The sequence below is a fragment of the Tachysurus vachellii genome, chromosome 8, assembly GCF_030014155.1.
Source record: "Tachysurus vachellii isolate PV-2020 chromosome 8, HZAU_Pvac_v1, whole genome shotgun sequence".
NCBI lineage: Eukaryota > Metazoa > Chordata > Actinopteri > Siluriformes > Bagridae > Tachysurus > Tachysurus vachellii.
In genome coordinates, this window is record NC_083467.1 from 20,967,505 (window position 1) to 20,988,112 (window position 20,608).

General features: G+C 39.1%; 1 protein-coding gene across 9 annotated transcripts in view; it reads right to left on the reverse strand.

Moving 5' to 3' along the window:
• The window catches only part of tns1b (tensin 1b), a 226,003-nt gene that overhangs the window by 136,518 nt on the left and 68,877 nt on the right, over positions 1–20,608 (reverse strand). The window contains exon 1 of one of the 9 annotated variants that reach the window (XM_060876856.1): positions 10,629–10,914. The exons of the other annotated variants lie outside the window; for them this stretch is intronic. Within the exon in view, the coding sequence (XP_060732839.1) occupies positions 10,629–10,712 (84 nt within the window). The 5' untranslated portion in view covers positions 10,713–10,914. Of the gene's footprint in view, positions 1–10,628; positions 10,915–20,608 lie in introns of those variants that run through there. 9 annotated transcript variants of the gene reach the window in all.

Consider the following 20,608-nt stretch of genomic DNA (forward strand, 5'->3'; position numbering starts at 1 on the left):
CTATCGGAGTAATCCTAAAAAGATTGCTCAATAAACTTATAATGCAGTTTAGATATTTTTAGAAACCCACCAAACTGAAGGCCTTATTTTACACATGTTCTAAATATCATTGCAATACCTGAAGGAAATTTTAAGGAAACACAATATATACTATTATTACTGTAGAGGGAGAGCGTAACTAACTACTCAAGGCCCCTAGATAAAAGAGACCTGGACTAATATGTTAACATTTCGCAAGATGCAACCAGATGCAATCAACCACCAAACACTGTAAAGATTACACATAGGCTAGGGGATGTCAAAGATTTGCTAAGAAAGAAAGTTTGTTAGCACAAAAAGGTCAGCAAAACAGCACAGGATTTAAAAAAGCATGAACTATGCAAAAATGTAGTGTAAATTTAAATAAAATGTAGATTTAAAAAAAAAGTATGTACTATGTAAAAAATTAAACATGACAGGGATGTTATATTCCTCTAATATCATAGCAATTTTCAGATGATATGCCATTAAAAAAATATTAATTAAATAAATGACACATTGTATTGTACTTTGTTCTGGCCATATGTAGTATGAGGTTTTGATCACTTTCCTTCCATCTTGCTTTTGGAAAGGCGAGTTCTTTCTCAGAAGGGGAAGCACTTGATACACTTAACCATACACATTTTGTTACCTCCCACAATTGCACTTGCCAAAATACCTCGTAAATCTTGAACCCCAAATGTAGACATGCACGCACTATATACAACTAAACATGCACACATCCTGAAGATCATTCCTCTCTATTTACCTCACTCACTCAAATACAGTCGTCTGCTCTTGTAAACGTACCACCCACAGGCAAACACCCACTAAATGGTGGAAAGTTGATATAGAAGAGCCATTCACAGCCTGTAAAAGGTTATTGTGTCTCAGAAACACACACATTTAAGTGCTTTTATAGAAGGAACACAAGTAATTATCCATGAAGGTTGTTATATAACCTGGTTTGAATTTATCATTTTCTGGGTATTTGTTAAGCTGTTTAGTTTCAAATAATTTGTTCAAATTTGTCAAGATTTTTTTTTAACATGTGCTTTATAAATGGTAAAACAGCGGAGTGTCTTTTTCTGTCTACACTTGCATGATGTCCACATGGTACACATGTTGCTCCATATTGGCAGAATCTGGTAATATGACCTTCTTGTCTCACCCATCTGTTGAAACTGGAGGTTCATCATTGGTGCTGCCAATAGAAAGGAAAGCAGTGCTTAACCTATCAGAATTCTTGCAGTGTGTAGATGATTTAAATACTCTCACACTCAGCAAATGACCTCCCACTCCCTGCACCTCAGTGCCTGAAGTCTCTCAGAAAACAACCCCCCTGCAACCGTTCTGTTTTCTTTCACAACGCTACTATTCTTCCACCCACAAAACATTACCCAGCAGGGGTACCTGACCTCTGACCCCATCGTCTTTCTCCTTCCACCATCTCTGACCCTACATCCACTCGGACACACTGAAGATGTCTGACCTCTTTTCTCCTGCTGTTTCTCCCACCGTTTTGTACTCTCTACTCTTTCTTTTTTCTCTCTCTCTCTCTCTCTCCCTCTCTGCTATGAAGGAAGGCCCCACATAAAGTCTCTGAAATTAGATCCTTGGATTTGGGTAACGGTTGTTAGAGGAGCACCGAGGGGGTGATAATCAATTGATTTGAGGAAGAAATAAATGAAATTCCACTATTGATTAAAAAAATCTACCCATGCTACTTGGCACTGTTCAAATGTTCCAGTAATTAACACAATTCCAAAGAAAATAATATGAGGAATAGCATCATAAATACAATTAAAAATATTGAGAATGCCAAGGACGTTTGTGTGTGTACTTTTATTCTGATAGGGCTCTGACTCAGCACTCCTTTTAGGCTGCATTAGGAAGTTGCTAGTAAATCAGAGACATATGTTGTGTCTCAAAGACCCAGGCATAAGCAATCTTACCTTTGTAACAGAGAGACTGTAACACTGCAAAACCTTATGTACACAGTAATGTATACACAGTAATGTATATGTAGGAACACAGAAAAAAACAATTATGTACAGAATTTCTTAGCAAGCACTTCCTCTCTATAAGCAGACAATGCAAGCACCTTTTGCTCCTCAGAATAGCACTTGACCCCTGTCAAACATTTAACATGCATTCAGCATTTCAAACAAAAGCAGAGGAAGGCAGCTAATACAAATAGCACACCCTTCATCTGAATCTAATCTTCACCTAGCCTGCAGCCCAGGACCTCAGTGCTGGCTTTAGATTATTGGCAATGAGGCCACCAATGCGACGCACCCAATTTATTATGATAAATGTTTCTTTGTGTAGACATTTCGTTGACCACTGCTATATCAGCCCAGTCCAGAAGCTCCTTAGCCCATAGTGTATTTTTTTATCACCTTACTAATCACCACAGCCAAAAACCCATAAACCTTTCCTCCCACTCCTGCACTAAATCCTAAAACATTCTCTTTCTCTCTCTCTTCAGCCCAAAAATCCCACAAGCCATTCCTCTCACCCAAGTCCCAAATTCCCACATGCCATCCCTCTCACTTTAGCTCCAAATCCTCAAAATTTCCCTCTCACTCCATCCACAAAATCCCCTAAGCCCTTTCCTCTCACTCCAGCCCCAAATCCCACAGTCCTTCCCCTCATCCAAGCCACAAATCCTTGAAATATTCCTCTCACTCCTGCTCCAAATCCCCACAGGCCTTACCTCTCACTCCATCCCCAAATCTGTAAACCTTCCCTATCCCTCCATTCCCAAATCTCTACAGGCCTTCCCTGTCACTCAATTGCCAAACCTCAACAGCCTTTCTCCTCTCACTCCAACCCTGAATCCTCAAGTCTTCTCATCTACTCCAGCCCCAAATCCTCAAACCTTTCCTCTCACTCCATCCTCAAATCCAAAAGGCCTTCCCTCTCACTCCCTATACCAAATTCCATCAAACCTTTTCTTTGACACCAGCCCACAAAGCCCCCTGATCCATCACCCAAATACTAAAGCACTATTGTCCTTTTCAATCATTCCAGATCAAATACCCCATAGTGTTATTTCACGTTCGAACTAACCACCATAGTTCAAAATTCCCACCAATCTATGCTATTACACAGCCCCTACACCACCCGTCTTGCTCCATCACCCATCCCCAAATCCACACCAACCCTATTCCTATTACTCACCCTATTTATCCCCAAAACCCTTTTTCATTACCCCTGTCACAAGTCCCCAAAATCTTTCTACATCACCCTAAAGCTTCACAATTCATGTCCACCTACCAGTTACAAATCTCCACAATACTGCTTCATTAGCCAAGTCCCATGTGCCATAAATCCTGTATCATCACCACAGCCCAACCCCCAGCCCAAAAAATCCCACAACAGATTATAGAGACCCTCAAAGACATAATTATCCACGCCATGAACCTCAAATCCTCCTGCATCTTAGCAATTGTGAAAATGAAAACGTGTGAAAATACGAATGTGTATATCATGAGGTGATGAGGTCTAAGCAAGGGCATGTAAAGTTCAGCAGTTTAGCAGAGTCATATGAATGAGATGCAGCACAGTATTGTTAGATCCAACAATAGTGTGACTATAAATAATGTAGAAATACAAATTACAAATAATCTTCTGATTGAAAATAATTTATTTCCCCATTAAAAGAGTTTTAAATCCTAAAGAATTACAACGAATGCACACTCGCTTGCATTTTTAAGTCTAACTCTCTGAGGCAATTAGGCAACCTGCTGTGACCATTTGTATCTGCTCTTAAGTGTGTGTGTTTTTGTGTGTGTGTGTGTGTGTGTGTGTGTGTGTGCGAGTGTGAAATTTGTGTGTGAAATCTGTGTGAAAACCACTAACCACTTTATTCCAAAATGTCCATCACTCAAGTTCAGCAAAGTATCCTACACACTAAATCCTTCACTGCACAAAGAGCTCACTCTATCATATCACACTGGAGCAGCAGCACAGATACAAATCCTTTCTTTTAAAAGTCCCCTCAATAAAGTTCCTCTAAGTCCATGTCCCACATTGAGGATGGCTGCTTTTGGCAAGATTAGAAGGACTAACTTTAAAGTATGGCCTTCTCACTAATTTAGGCACATTTATAGGAGAATGTCATCAAGTAGGTACTGTAGATTTTGGCACAGGGCAAGGTTGAAAATTATAAAACATCACACCTACACAAAACACGAGAATGTTTTGGTAGAATGTTTAATTCCCTAAAAATTACATTAGGCCAGTTTCCCAGACAGAATGCATCATTAAAGAAATTCCCACGTTACAGTAGGTGTATTTGACATAAGTAATGTCTGGCACAATCACAAGCACTAACAGATTCATTATTTCAATTTTATAGCTCAAGGTTATTTTTACAAACAATTATTTTACAAAGTTGAATCCTTATGGCTTCCAGACTTTCCTAAGAATGGGCCTCTATAGCTGAGTTAGGTTGGTCAGCCCAGCCAGTTTACAATTCAAACTTAAAGGGTTAGTGGGAATGCCTCTCGGTCCATGATAATTTCATTTGCCCACTACTAACAGAGGAAGGATTGGAATGTAACCTCTCCATCTACCAAGCTCATCTGTTTTTCATTTAGTAAAAAAAAAAAACAATTCCATTCCAAACTCATGCTATTTCTCTCTTACTGCAACATCCCTTAATCCCATGCAAATCTCAGATGCCTTTGGTTTCAAAGGGACCTGATTCCTATGAAGAAATTAATCCTGCCCCGATCCTAGACCATCAGTAGCCTTAATGTATGAGATTTGGCTGGTATGCCTATCTCTCTAGGGTCTGAGATCCATACACATCCTCAAACTGAAACCAAATCTAGGATACAGCTTTACAACTCTAGTCAAAAATCCTGACCATAGCAATATATATTTTCTTTGTTTCTACCAACTAAATATGCCATTGCTAACTATCCTTCCTGACATTCATTCGTTCTGCCATATTTTATTCATTTTGAAGAGAAAAATTAAAAGAATTTTTAAATCAATAACAGAACATATCAATCTGTATACTAAACAAAAAACAAAGCTTGTGTTATATATTACATTAAGGATGTTATAATGACATACACATATATACCTGCTCTACAGTGTAATTGCACACCTTGCAAAAGCAGCCTTGTGGCACAAAAAAAAAGAAAGAAAAAGAAAACTATATTGTAGCAGTATTTCACAAGATAAAAATGTTACGGTTAGATCTAGAGAAGACTTCCAAATGAATTACGCTATAATAATGGTATTTCATGGCACATAAATGGATTAGAAGAAATGTATCCAGGGCTTTAATCATCACCTTGTAAGGAAGTTCATGAAAGTTGAGATACATATGTTACCGTGACAGACTCCTAAATCTTGGCTGAGGTGCATGTTTTTCAGCCTCAATTAGAAAGTATGTTTACCAAAGCCATTCAGAGCTCTGATTCACTATTTCTAGTGTTAAAATGGCTTGTGGAAAGAAATATCACCTTATAGGTCTAATATTTGGGACAGACATTTTTACATTCACAATGACTCTAAATTGCTCGAATCACACCAGCATGTGGGTACAAAGTCTTAATAAAGAAACATTAAAGCAACACAAGTGCTTACTTTGGTTTAGACCCAGGGTTTATAACAGATACAAAAAACAAGCTTGCACTTATAAGACATTTTAGATAAGACACATCGATAGCTGCCCATTATTCTTGGCAAAATTTACATTTTTTGGTTGTCTTGCACAATTTGCAGGTTTGAGACCTCTCCAAAGTGGCTCAGTGATATTGAGGTCAGGACACTGTAATGGTGACTCCAGAACCTTCAGCTTTTTCTGCTGTAGCCATTTTAGGGTCAACCTTGATTTGTGCTTTGCACAGCTTTCTGTAGAATTCCTCTTGCCAACTTCCCTGTGCCACTGGAGATCACACAGCCCCAAAACATCCACCACCATGCTTTACAGTGGGAATGGTGTACTTTTCACCGTAGGCCTTGTTGACTCCTCTCCAAACATAGCGTTTATGGTTGTGACTATAAAGTTTACATTTGGTCTCATCACTCCAAATGACTCTGCTCCAGAAGCAGTGAGACTTGTCTAGGTGTCCTCTGGTATACTAAAGGCAGGCCTTTTTGTGGGATTGGCGTTCTCCTGGCAACTCGTCCATGCAGGTCATTTGTGCTCAAGGTACCTCCTTATTGTGCTCCTTGAAACAACACCACCACTTTTTTACAGAGCAGTCTGTATTTCTCTTATAGTTGTTTCTGGGTTTTTCTTTGCGTTACAAACAATTCTTCTGTGAGTAATGCGAGTAATCTTTTGCATTAAGATAAATTTCAAATAAATAACAATGTTTTACAATTTCTTTCAGGGTGTGCAAATTTTTGAACACAACTGTACATGTCAGTAAAGCAGGCTTATATAAATGAGTCCAGTTTACATGAAATTTAGGGATTTAGGCATTTGACTAAGTGACTAAGTGCAATCATTTGACACTTGACACAACTGTCAATGATACAGTGATGGTCACACAGAAATCAACCCCAGTCTATAGCTCATACCATTCTGAGTCATTTTGCTTGTTCGTCTAAGTCTATGTCTTAATTTCTTTTATGGAAATGTTCTCATTTATTTTTGAACTACTTAACAGATTTTATTTCTTGAAACATCAAGAGGGCTTATCACTGCTACCCTTACATCATCCAGCTATGCTATCACTGACCGAATAATGAAATATAATGAAATAAATATTTAAATATTCTTACAAAAGGAATAAATTATTTTGTTAGTCAAAGTAGAAACTGCTGCACATGTCTAAATAAACTCACCCACAAAGGTGCTATTCTGTGACTGAGGTAAGAGTGTAAATAAACAAGAATGAAATTCAAGCTAAGCAGCTGTTTCTAATTTAGACAGGAAATGAGGGTAGTGGGTCTGTTACTAGGAACAGAGCATCTTTGCTGGACCTTTATTACAGGATAATTTTTTTTCGCAGAATTGAACATAATCACATTATTGATCTAGTGGTGTCAGAATGTGATGTCACATAGACATCAGCAGGATGGTGATTACACTCTCCGAGGCAGATTGTAACTACCAATATTGATCATTTGACTAGGTTTGACCAAATGCCTACATGCAATTTGCCTAAAAATGGCTAAATTGTTCTAACTTTTCTGATTCATGTAGTAACACAGTATAACAGTATAATAGCACAAATTCAACATATCTATGTAAGGGGTTAAAAATCACTGATAATGAAACTATGTCTGAAAAAAAAACATGACACTGTGATAAAAATGAAAGCACAAGGGCCATGTACCAAACGAAACATTACATTATAGTGTCTTCCTGAAAAGCCACGTGTACAAGCATACATGTCTTAGTGCAAAGTTGCACAGTGGACCGTATCGGTGTGCACCACAAGAACAAAGAGTGATACTCTTATAGGGGGGCCTCCTTCTTAGAAAATACCACATAGGAGGTCTCACTTGGGGCCTGGGTATCAAGCCGTTTCCAAACTTAATTACAACCAGCTTTCGGCACCTCTTTCATTTTCTGAACCAGGTCTAGAGTGGTCAGTTTCCTGTGAAATGCTGTGAATATTTGGAATCTAGACATCAGGTACCGGTATCTCTCTGACACTGCAGTATATTCATTTTAATATAAGTATAGAATCACAATAGGTATCTGCAATATACAGTCAACCAGGCAACTCTCTTTTGAAATAGAATGTCTCTAATCTGGAATTCTAGATTCTTCTATTCCTTCAGCCAAAGGAATATAATCTACTGTGTATAATGCCCATTCTGAAATAAAATTCTAAACTTCTCATCAAATTAATCAAGGAATACAAATTCAATGCTGGAATATGCATTATAGAATTTATTTTCAACTGGACAAAGGTTGAAGAAATCTGGTTGGAAAAATTCTAGAATACATAGTTCAAGATCTCTCCTGCTGCTGTCTGAACAAGCAGACAACATTATATTTGGGTATGTGCATGGGATGACTCTATTCAAATAGTGCTTGTTGCAAAACTTGTTATCTTTTGGTTCCATTTCTGAACTGGCATCAAGACAGCGAGAGAGAAAGAGAGAGAGAGAGAGAGAGAGAGAGAGAGAGAGATAGAGAGAAAGAGAGAGAGAGAGAGAAGAACAATCACCATAGGTTCAAAACTGAGAAGCACCATATGGTGTGCATCTAAACATCCTGTTTTAGCTCCCAGGGTCTCTTCCAAGATTTTAACAAACTTCTGATGAGTAGCAGGAACTAACTTATCAAATGGATTTAGTAGCCTGTGAATTGATTCTGGTCCTCAGTCATCAAACATGAGTTTCCTATCTGCTCCGGAGATAGAGGTGGTGTTCACTTGTCTTGCACTCTGAGTGAGACACCCTAGACAAATGTTCACATTCCCAGACACTTGCTTGCATCAGGAGACACTACATCAAGCAACAGAGAGAGAGAGAGAGAGAGAGAGAGAGAGAGAGAGATGCACAGAGCATTCTGCCAAAATCAAAAGCATATGTTATATAGATTTGAAAGGACAAAGATACCTTTAAGGAGCCAGACACATAAACAGGACTCGACCTTAGAAAAAGAAATGCTGGCACAATAGCGAGACAAAGATTTTAAGAAAAGTGGGAGTGGGAGTGAGGGAATGATTTTGAGAGTGATGAGGGGAAAAAAAGGGGGTAGGAAGTGAAATATAAGGAAAAGAATGTCAAAAGATGAAAAACGATGGCTGATTAGGATCATTAGACTGCAGCTCAAGTATTGGGGAGCAGGAAAGCTATGATGGTCAGTGAAGCATGCAGTAGTGTGACTGTGGGTACAAGACATCATAAATCACATGTTGCCTTTCATGTTGTCCCAGACTGCCTCCAAAATGTCACCCTGAGTTTCACTTTTCACTGCAAACCGGTGTAACAGATCACTCACAGAGATCTCATACTTGCAGATGCTGGCATAGACATGGAGGCTATATCAGTGTACGCAAAGGTACTTACTGTACCCACAGAAACAGTAAGACAAACCGTACGGTCCTGCTTTAAGAGAAGAGTGGACAAAATGTATCAGTACGCTGATGCATCAGTATGCTGATGAGTGAAAAAAGGCAGGAAATCATGCAAAAACTTCAAAGGCTTAGAACACAATTAGTCTGTCATATAACGACAAAGGTTGTACAACTGCTGAAAATAGGATCATTTACTGCCCATTAAATCCATATAGTATTATCCCCTGCTTCTTCCTTATTTATTAGCAAGCACTAATTTCCAGTGATCTGCATGATGATTGATTGCTTCTCACTTTCTGAACAAAAGACCCATTACTTCACAAAAGAAATCCAAAACCCCCCGGGATAACCACAGTGCGACCCTTCCATGTGGCCTTGGTAGCTGAGCCCCATTTTGGAGACCAAAGCCAAAGTGCAGAAGTGGATTGACCTTCCGGGCTTCATGTATGCTCAATATCAAATTAGCATGGGTTAATGGACATTGATCATTCCATTAAGTTCCTTGACATTTTTGGCAAAGGTTCAATATGTGTTTGGATGAGTGGCTAAAAAGCCTATCTTTAGGTAACACAATGTCTCTTGAGTCTCCATTTAGACTCATGGTACAGACCAACCAGCTGGCAATGACAACCTATCCTCTGATTTGTCACTTGTCTTCTGGCTACTCTTCCTCTTATGTGCTAGTAAAATACGTTATCGCCATTTTCTTTTACCTGTGTGCTCTTCTAACCTTCCTAATTTTAGTGAGATTAGTGACCAGCGGACATATTTGTCCTCATATTCTCACCTTGCTCAGATGGCTCATTTATAATTCAGTAGGTTTTGAGGAAGGTCGTTCTTCATTTTTTTATATATCGAATACCATAAACTCCAATCAATATATTATCAATATATACTTTTTAAGAATAGAGGGCTTACGTTATCACAAATTACATATTTCTTTAACAAGCAATCCAAAAAAAAAAAACACTTGCCAGATTTAGTCTTCAGCCCTAGAAGGAATTTCCTTCTTAACCCTGAAAGTCCATCAATCACAGCTTTTTCATTTACCTGTTTTCTACATCTGCACATCTGCTTGTTTCTCTGTGATTATCTCTACAGCCGCTTAGCTCATCCTGCTTGGTAGGATCCTGCACAACTCAAAGGAGCAGGCCTACCTCCTTATTCTTACACCCATAGGGAAGCTAAAGATGCTCAACTTCCCCCTCCAGTCAGTCAATGGCTGGACACAAGGCTTTGGTGGGATTTTAGTTTCTTCTGTAGTCTATTCTCAAAAGAGGAGTACTAATTAAAAGAGCAGAGGTCAGGCAAGACTGCCATGCCCCATCTAGCCATAGTAACTGATCAGAGAAAAAAGAGACCTTCCAAAACAGTCAAATATGTTAGCAAAGTCACTACAAGAGAGATTTATTTTAAAATTATAATGCATGAATTAAAGGGCAGCCAAAGCCAAAAATGCCAGTGCTACACATTTTCTTTCAAGCTTGCAGCACTTTCAGCATCACCTCATTCAAGCAAGTAACTGAGTTGCATGCCACACGTGTACTCCTTGATTTCTGTCTCTGGAGATTATCACAGTAACAACATCATATGGCTTACCCAAAACATGCAGGAAAGGCAGACCCATGTCCGAGAGCGCCCAGCCATCGCCGGTGGCATACTTAGAGAAACAGAAGGCATCATGAGATCACGCTGACAGCTCCAGGCCTGCAGTTCCAGACTATTCCACTGGACTGACAATATTCCTGATTATTCCACTGGACCAGGTACAGAATTCCAGAGCAGTCCATTCACTTCTACAACACTGCTCCACAAATCCATGACACGCCTAAGAGAGATCAGATCAACTGCTGCGGCTTCTCTCTCCCTCCGTCTCTTCTTTCATCCTCTTCTGTCTCACTTTCTTATCTAAGAGCCTTTTCCTCCCTCCCTCTCCTCGTCTCTCTCTCTCTCTCTCTCTCTCTCTCTCTCTCTCTCTCTCTCTCTATTCAGTGAAACTCACAAAGCTTTTTGGGGTCATGCAACTCAGCTCCACAGGAGCAAGGGGGAGGTGACTGCACGGCCCTTTATTTATCTCTCCCCTCCCCATATTCCCCTCGTAGCCCCTCCTCTATCCTCGCTCTGTCTCTCTCTTGCTTTCTTTCTCACTTTTTCCTTTATTCTTATTTTCATTCACTATTTCTACCCCCTGCCTCCTTCTTTTTACATCCCCCATTCTGGGCTTTTCTTTAAGGATGGTCACTCATATTTGCGCTAATGTCAATTTAATTTTTCATTTGCCTTCTAGGTTTCTGAGACACCTGGGTATGCTAAATAACTTTCCTTAATAGTCTCTCCTTAAACATCTGCAAATCTGTACTCCAACCTGGGCTCTATTTTCTGCCCCGTATATAAAACATGGTGCAAGTGTGAGGTCGCCATCAAAGGTTCATCCAGACCCCACTAGTAAAAAGGGTTGTAAACAGAGAATGACTTCATTAGGAGCTCCATCCATCAACCCTAAATTAGGCAGCTGGTGAGAGAGGTAGTGTGATTGGTATGTGTGTGCTCTGGTAGTGAGTCTTTCTTTTTTGTCTTGGTATTTCCTCCTTAACAGTCTGATGAAGTTGCCCTGGGTGATCTCTGCCCTCTAATACATCTTATTCTTTTAAAAGGCAGAATGAACACTTCAGGGACTAAGTCACCCTCCTACATCACTACATCTGATACAGTACATGACTCCTCTGGTAAATTTAAAAAAATAATGCACTAGAATTCTTACTGAAAGCAATCATATGCAAAAACAATACCAACAATAAGAAACCAGAATTATATACATTTCATTCCAATTATGAGAGAACCTCTGAAGGTAAATCATTAGTAGCAGCACTTGCTTGTACAAATAATCAAGAAATCTTGAGTTAAAACCAAGCACTAGAGTGATGTAGCGGAGGTTGTAGAGGTAAAAAAATTACCATCTGAGAAAAACAAACCATGGCCCAGCTTCAGGGAAGAAAGAAGCCTAATAACAAAATAACAGGATGCCGATTCAATAAAAAGAACACAAATAGAGAGTGAAAATCGATAACGTCAATAATATAAATAAATTAAAGGATGATGGAGAGCTATGTTTTTAATCTTGCTGAACAGATTAGACATTTAGTTGTTCTGTAATTTGTTTCTGTAATTTGTGCCTCGGGGGTTTCCTCCGGGTACTCTGGTTTCCTCCCCCAGTCCAAAGACATGCATGGTAGGTTGATTGGCATCTCTGGAAAATCGTCCGTAGTGTGTGATTGCGTGAGTGAATGAGAGTGTGTGTGCCCTGCGATGAGCTGGCACTCCGTACAGGGTGTATCCTGCCTTGATGCCCGATGACGCCTGAGATAGGCATAGGCTCCCTGTGACCCGAGGTAGTTCGGATAAGCGGTAGAAAATGAATGAATGAATGAATGAATATGGCTATTTATATCTACTCTGTATATTGAAAAGCATACAACTTAAAAAAAAAAGACCTATATATTTATCAGCAAAACAAAACAAGAGCAAAACAAGCCTTTTACTTGTATTAAAGCTTTACAGCTTATATTAGTTGATATAACTTTATTCAAATGATCCCATATAAGATCCCACGGAATGTGTGATATTACACTGTGGCATGTCAGTGAGTCACAAGCTGTCTGTTATTACACAAATATAGATTGAGAGCTAACCAGATAACAGCTATAAGAAACAAGCGCTTGCTGAAATGAAGAGGTTTGTGTTCTACCTTTTGCCTCAGTATCTGCAACAGTCAGGTTAATATAGACAATATAGTTTTTCTTTTTCCTTACGTAGCAGATTATATCCTCAGCATTGTGAATACTTACTCTATTGTTTGTCAGCACACCATTGTTGTCCTTACCACTTAGTAATACTACTCAGTGTGCTGTTAGAAACACCTAATTGTCATTGTATGAGTATCATTAGGCCCTAACAACCATCAGATTATTCCACATGGTAAGAATAAATTCAGCACAGCCTATGTACAGTATGTTTTAATATGGTTTTCCTTCCAAGCTTCCTTGTTACATAAGTAGGCAGTGAGGATTTGCATGCTCAATATATAGACTGTACAATATACTGTATAGACTATTGTTTATTAGAAATTGATTTACTACAGGTTTGTGTAAATTACTACAAATCCCTTCCTAATATCACGGTTATGCTGAATTTTATTTTTATATAAAAAATATGGCAAACGCCATTATCCAAAGCAACTAAATTTATTTCAGTTATACAACTGAGCAGATGAGCGATAATAGCCTTGCTCAAGGGTACTTCCTGATACTTTGAATGCATTTCGACGACTTCACCTGCAATACACAATATCTGAAGCTACATGTACCTCCTATACAAATACTTGAAACCCAAAAACTCATACAGATCAAACTATAATAGTGTTATATCTGGATATGTGTTTCTAGTAAATTCTATTTAAATTGTCCTGAAAATAAAATGCAATTGCTTATGTGATATGCATAGTCCGTATTATCTAATGCAAAGCATCTCAGCCCCAGAATAAAACATTATGAGTAACTGTTCAGAACTATTTGTATCATACATGACTCTTCCTCCTTAAGTTTCAACCTCTTCATCATGCACTGTATATAGACAATATGACGTGACACTGACGTCACAGGTGTACGCTTGTGGCATTTCACCCCATCTAGTCTACTTGATTTACTTGCCACAATGTCACGGGTGTCAGAGGGGCAGCAACAGCAGCAGTTTTTGGCTTAATCGATCCTTTTATGAGTGCCACTCCTCTTAACAGACATGCTAAATATACACACAAACACACACAAAAGCACACACACATATGGTGCATCGGATGTGCTTTCACTGAAGGCTATTTTGAGGCATAGAAAAAAGATGAGAGGCAATACAATACAGAAAACAATGGCCTTTAGAAGCACTGCTTCCACTAGAGATTGAGATCAAACCAGAAGGAAACAGAGTGACGTGATGATTTATAACACTCTAAATTTTGTTGTGTGTCACTAAAACTAATAGAAGCTTCTCTGTGCTTGGGAGACATAAAGAAGTGTGAGTTTGTGCTGCTGGTGTCAACGCACAAAGTAAAATAGAGCGCTGGTGTTTACTCATGCAGAAAGACTCAGAGTACATAAATTAAGATAGAAACACAGTGTTGAAACAATCCGGCCACTCTCAGTGCTTTGAGAAAAGGACATATTTTCATTTTCAAACCAAAGCTAGCAGGATATGCTCAAACCTCACACAGGAAGAAAAAAAAAACAGTGTAAACTTGTGCAGGCTGGAGTCCAGTTGTGTTTTCACAGAGTGTGGGTCTGGATCAGGGATGCTGACAGACGAGACTCCATCACTGAGTACAGAAAAGGTTTATTTACATTTCACAACTGTTGTCCTGGGGGCACGGTGGCTTAGTGGTTAGCACGTTCGCCTCACACCTCCAGGGTTGGGGTTCGATTCCCGCCTCCACCTTGTGTGTGTGGAGTTTGCATGTTCTCCCCGTGCCTCGGGGGTTTCATCCGGGTACTACGGTTTCCTCCCCCGGTCCAAAGACATGCATAGTTGATTGGCATCTCTGGAAAATTGTCCCTAGTGTGTGATTGAGTGTGTGTGTGCGCCCTGTGATGGGTTGGCACTCCGTCCAGGGTGTATCCTGCTTTGATGCCCAATGACGCCTGAGATAGGCACAGGCTCCCCGTGACCCGAGGTAGTTCGGATAAGCGGTAGAAGATGAATGAATGAATGAACTGTTGTCCTGCAGGATAAGCGTCTAACACACACTGGTGATTTCCTGCCTCTAAAACACCTACTAAACCTTCTCATTAACGACTTAATTGTTTATTTGTGTGTTTGTTTATTTCTTTCTTACTTTACTCATTTCCTTGCTTGATGACTTACAAACCTACTTACTTGCATACATACTTAAAGCTTATTATGTTTAAAAACCGCTTTTAAAAACTCCCCAAATTACTAGAATAAACAAGTGATCTTATTTTGACAGAAAGATCTGATATGATCATTTGGTCTCCGGCAACAGTTAGCGATTTTTAAGAGCTGTACACAAACTGTATCACAGTTAAGCTTTCTAGTCACAGATAAGAAAGAGGAATGTTTATGAATGCTGTAAGCTGTGATTACTTAGTGTATAGCATTGTATATTGTCATATATCCAGCCATTGTCCTCACACACAATATTATTTCAACTTTAAACATAGTGTGCTTTAATATATCACAAAACTCAGAGTCTACTAAAGGCGGGAGAGATTTTTCGTATTTAGCTCCCAGACTTTGGAATAGCCTTCCTTATAGTGTTCGGGGCTCAGACACACTTTCCCAGTTTAAATGTAGATTAAACACTTATCTCTTTAATCAGGCGTACACATAATACTTCCCATAATCTTGTGCTCTAGTACATCTGACCAAATGCACATTATCATCTAGTGCTTGCTAATATTATGAACAGCAGCTATGTTAATTCCTCTCCACTGCGTCTCTCTTTCTAATCATCCCGAGGCATCCACATATTGTGCCAGCTCCAGTTGTGTTCCGTGCGATGAAGGTTTTGGACTTCCACTGAGATGAGTCCGACTCTGTGAGGATCCTGAGACATCTAAAGATTTACCAGCTCCAGTTAGACTCTGCTATACTAAAGAGACGCCAACTCTGGTCTTTGAGGACAACAACCTCCTCATCAGTACAACATTTGTCAGACTGAATATTTATAATCACACCCTCCAGTGTCACCCACATAAGGATGAGGTTCCCCTTTGAGTCTGGTTCCTCTCAAGGTTTCTTCCTTTACCATCCAAGGGAGTTTTTCCTCCCCACAGTCACCTCAGTCACCTCAGACTTGCTCATTGGGGATAAATACAAACACATTTAAATATATCTAATATTAATCTTGAATTTTGTATCATATTAATCTTTATATTATTCTTTGTAATTACCTTTTGTTCTATGTTTATGTTCTGTAAAGCTACTTTGAGACAATGTCAATTGTAAAAAGCACTATACAAACGCTAATAAAAGTTATTTCCCAAAGAAAATCCTTTCCACCATCAAATTCTGAACACAAAAGAATAGATATTTTCAATAAAATAACAAATACATGTATATACTTGAAAGTACTAAGTAGTCTTTCAACTCAAATGATTGCAACTGTTTTACTCAAAGGTACAGAAAATAAAACATATCCAATGATATATTCAAGATCTTAAAGTCGTTTTCATGCATAGGACAGCATCTACACACGCTGAAGTGATTACAGTTTTTATTTAACAGATCAATTCTTTTTTAAGACATCAGAATAAAAACTATTTTGAATTTCTAAAACAATCTACCGTTGAATAGAATAGCATCTTTTGGTATGCGAGCTTCAAGACTCCTCATTTGTTTTAAATTTCCATCTATCGGTTATGCAACTTTTATACAGTGGCCTTAAGTACTGTGACTTTGTGTGTGGTTTCTTTCCAAGCACTAATTCCTAAATCCCTTAAAGAGAAGAGGAGGTCACACAGACACAAAAGACATTAGTGAGCATGTAACTGCTGTGTAACCCGAGCTAATACTTATGCGTTAGCTCGTGTCTCTCTTTGTTTTGTAAGACTCGTGGATGGAGATAATATACAGCGAGTTGGGTGATAAACCCTGTACAAAACATATAGTGAAAATGAAATATGTTACATGGCAAACTTTACTTAATAATAATAATAATAATAATACTAATAATAATAATAATAATAAATGACTAGTTCATAAGACGATCATAAGTTTCCATAAAAAAGTCATTATTTCATACCAGGTTGAGCATTACTTTGCCGAGCCAAGCAAAATTGCTTTATTGTCATTTCAACCGTATATACAGTAGCTGGTGCAGTACACAGTGAAATAACATAACATTTCTCCAGGATAATGAAGCTTCATACAACAACACTGAACTAATAGCTAAGTACTGTACATTAACATAGTCATACATAAAGTGCATGTGTGAAAATGTGTAGAAGCAATTCAGGACAAAAAAAAAAATTCAAAACTGATAGCACAATACAATACCATACAATAGTGTCTGGTGTTAAGTAAAGTGCAAGTAAAGATGAACTTAGTGGTGTCTTACTTCACTGCTGACATCATGTTTGATAACTACAACCCGATTCTATTTTTAGTTGTACTGTATACCACTTTTATGAGGTCCCTAATAAGCCAGACAGTGGTGACAGTGGCAATTTAAAACTCCCTGAGACAACACGAGGAAGAAACTTCAATACAGACGAACAGTGCTAAGTGTCTTAGGATTGTCTAATGCCCCTTTTCCACAGAGGCAGTTTGAGTGCTGGTTCAGAGCCAGAGCCTAATTTAAAATCAGTTCTTTCTTTTTCGACACCCAAATCACCGGCTATGAACCAGGAAAAGTGGTTCTTAAGTAGCACCAAAACGTTGCTGATCTAGACTTAAGAACCGCTTGTGTCAGGGGCTGTGAGCGGGGTTAATGTGACCAACAAGACAAAAGAGAAGGTAAAATCATTTTAAATCAGGATTCGCTGCGTTTGGATGCCAGTGTAGGTTCGCAAAGCCATGAGCATTAACAGTAAAGCAACATCCGCCATTGTTGATGTGTTTGTGTTTACCGCTGCTGCGCTAAAGTTGCTGTATAATGTTGTATACAGTGACGTAAGACTTGGCTCTGTGATGGCTCTCTAGCCCATGGAAAGGCAAACCGGTTCTTAGAAGGCTCGCCAGTGGAACCAATTTTGAACCAGCACGCTGATCCAGCACCCGGTTCTTTCTGGTGGAAAGGGCACATTTGTGATTATAGCCGGTCTTTGGTATAAATCAACAGTATCTAATTGAGATTATTTACTAAGCCAGAGTAGTGCAACTATTTAACGTATGCATGTGGGCCATCTAAAGTAGTTTCTCTTTGTCCAAAATGAGCAAAACCTCTCAAAATGATTCACACAAGCATCAACAAAATACTCTATCAAAGACTGCATGAGCAGAAATATTTTCATCTAAAAGGACATACACCCCCAAAAGCGGAACATTTATCCTGCATTTTCCTGCTTTTCTTAATCAATAACAGTCGCACTGCAAAAAACTACTAACAGGGATGCAGATGAGTTATGCTTTTATCTCATGAAAGAACCTAAAAAAATTACCACAATTTTCAAAAAAGATGTAATCTCTAGTGACAGATACAGAAATCAGGCTCATGGCAGGGTGCCAGAGGATATGGAGGAAGAAAATGGAGTTAAGGATACAGTCTGTACCGGAAAGCCAGCGGCACAGACTATGAAAAACAGGTCGATTTTTTTCATAAACAGATAATCGAATCCAGTACAGCTCTCCATCAGGAGTTGTTCGACCTTCAGTGCTATCATCATTTAAAACAAACCTAACGTATTATGAGTCCATGTCACCATTAAGCAAACAAAGCCATGGCCTAATCTAGCAGAGGAGTGTAGACCAAATGTCACAGTGTCATTGAGCATTTTTTAAAAAGGCTGTGTGACCATGCTGAGGTATAAACAACAGAAAAATCAAAAGAAGTTTGAAAGAAGTTTAGATTTGAGTGCTTGATATCCTACGTATTGTAGGTCCTATGCCATCTTTTATTTCTATTTTATTTATGCTGTCATACTAGACCTGACAGAGTCCCTGATTCCACTCTTATCACAATAAACCACTATAGAAGAATACCAAACAGGTCTCTGTTACAAATACAAATATCTCTCTCTCTCTCTCTCTCTCTCTCTCTCTCTCTCTCTCTCGCTCTCTCTTAATGTGCTCCTTAGTCTGTAATCTCTAAAATACCAAATACCAAAAGGAATCATTTTTTGGTAGAAAGCTTATATGAAGGACTCCCAATGACATTGCAATTAATTTCCTTACTCACACTCTCATTCGCTGTTACTCTCTCACTCATCTACGCACATGTCCTTCTCTTGCAATCTGTGAGAAACAAGGTTGACACACTTACTGTGACCTAAGCCTTGCTTAGAGCATGTATTTCTCGAGTGGCCTCTTTGAAGGTAATATTCCCAATCCCACAGAGAGAGAGAGAGAGAGAGAGAGAGAGAGAGAGAGAGAGAGAGAGAGCAGGGAAGGGAAGGGAATGGCCTGCCTGCAGTAGGACCTCACAGACTCATGCTATACACGGTCCTGTATCACAAAGCAATGACTTTCAATGCCAAAGCACTGACGTCTTCTTGTCAAAGCCTCTATATTGCAGCTGTGAGTGAAAACATTTGACATAAAAAATTCCGCAGCAATGAGTGCCAAAGTGTAATAATAAAACCAACATCTCAGTTAGTGTTAATATAGTCTTTCTTTGGACTCAGGAAATCCGCTCAGCTGTTAACTATTCCCTGAGTTAAACAACCCACATTCATATTTACACTGAATGAGCCAAAGGCAGATGTGATTGAGAGCCCATGTGACTTATCCACAAACATATCAACAGCAAAGGGATTCATTCAAAGTAACAGCTCAATCTTATTGTTTTCTTATTTTTTTCAATTCCTAATACTGCCCTTAAGAATGTTATGATTAGACACTGTGTATGATTGAATGACATTTTCAAAATGCAGATAAAAAAATGCCAATGCTGACTCTTGTCTATCACTAAAAGCAATAGGCATGAGAACATCAGAACTGGACCATGAAGCAGTGGTAGAAGGTGGCCTGGTCTAAGTGAGTGACAAAGTGACGTGACATACAGCTAAGTATGGTGACCCATACTCAGAATTCGTTCTCTGCATTTAACCCATCCAAAGTGCACACACACAGCAGTGAACACACACAAACACCGTGAACACACACCCAGAGCAGTGGGCAGCCATTTATGCTGCGGTGCCTGGGGAGCAGTTGGGGGGGGTCGGTGCCTTGCTCAAGGGCACCTCCGTCGTGGTATTGCTATCAACCTTAAGGTTAGGAGTCAAACTCTCTAACCATTAGGCCACGACTTCCCCCTCATTAAACTATGTGGGCAGCCATGTGTGAGTGCGTCGCTTACTTGTGGTAGAGATGGCACCAAGATGAATTATGGAAAGAAGTCGGCGGAGGCAGTACTGTATGATGCATTATAATATTCTGTTGGTAAACCTTGGAACCTGCCATTCATGAGTATGACATTTTGACACATACCACCTACCTAAACATTGCTGCAGACCAAGTCCACTCCTTCATGGCAGTGTCCTCTTTTAAGTCAAGCAGCAGTTCAAGCAAGTCAAGCAATCCAGCAGGAGAATGCACCCTCCCACACTGCAAATATTGTTCAAAAGTGGTTTGAGGAACATGACAAAAAAATTCCTACAGTTGACTTGACCACATTATTCCCCAGATCTCAGTCTGATCAAGAATTTATGGGATAAAAAAATCCGATCTATTGAGGCTCAGCTTCACAACTTCCAAAAAATTATTGGAAAAATATTTTGGTGCCAGATAACATAGCGCACACCACTTCAGGTGTCTTGTGCAGTCCATGGCTTACGTCTGATCAGTGTACATAGTGGTTACTATAAATCCTAAAAAAGATCAAATAAAAGGAGAAAAAAAAGGAATGACATACATCA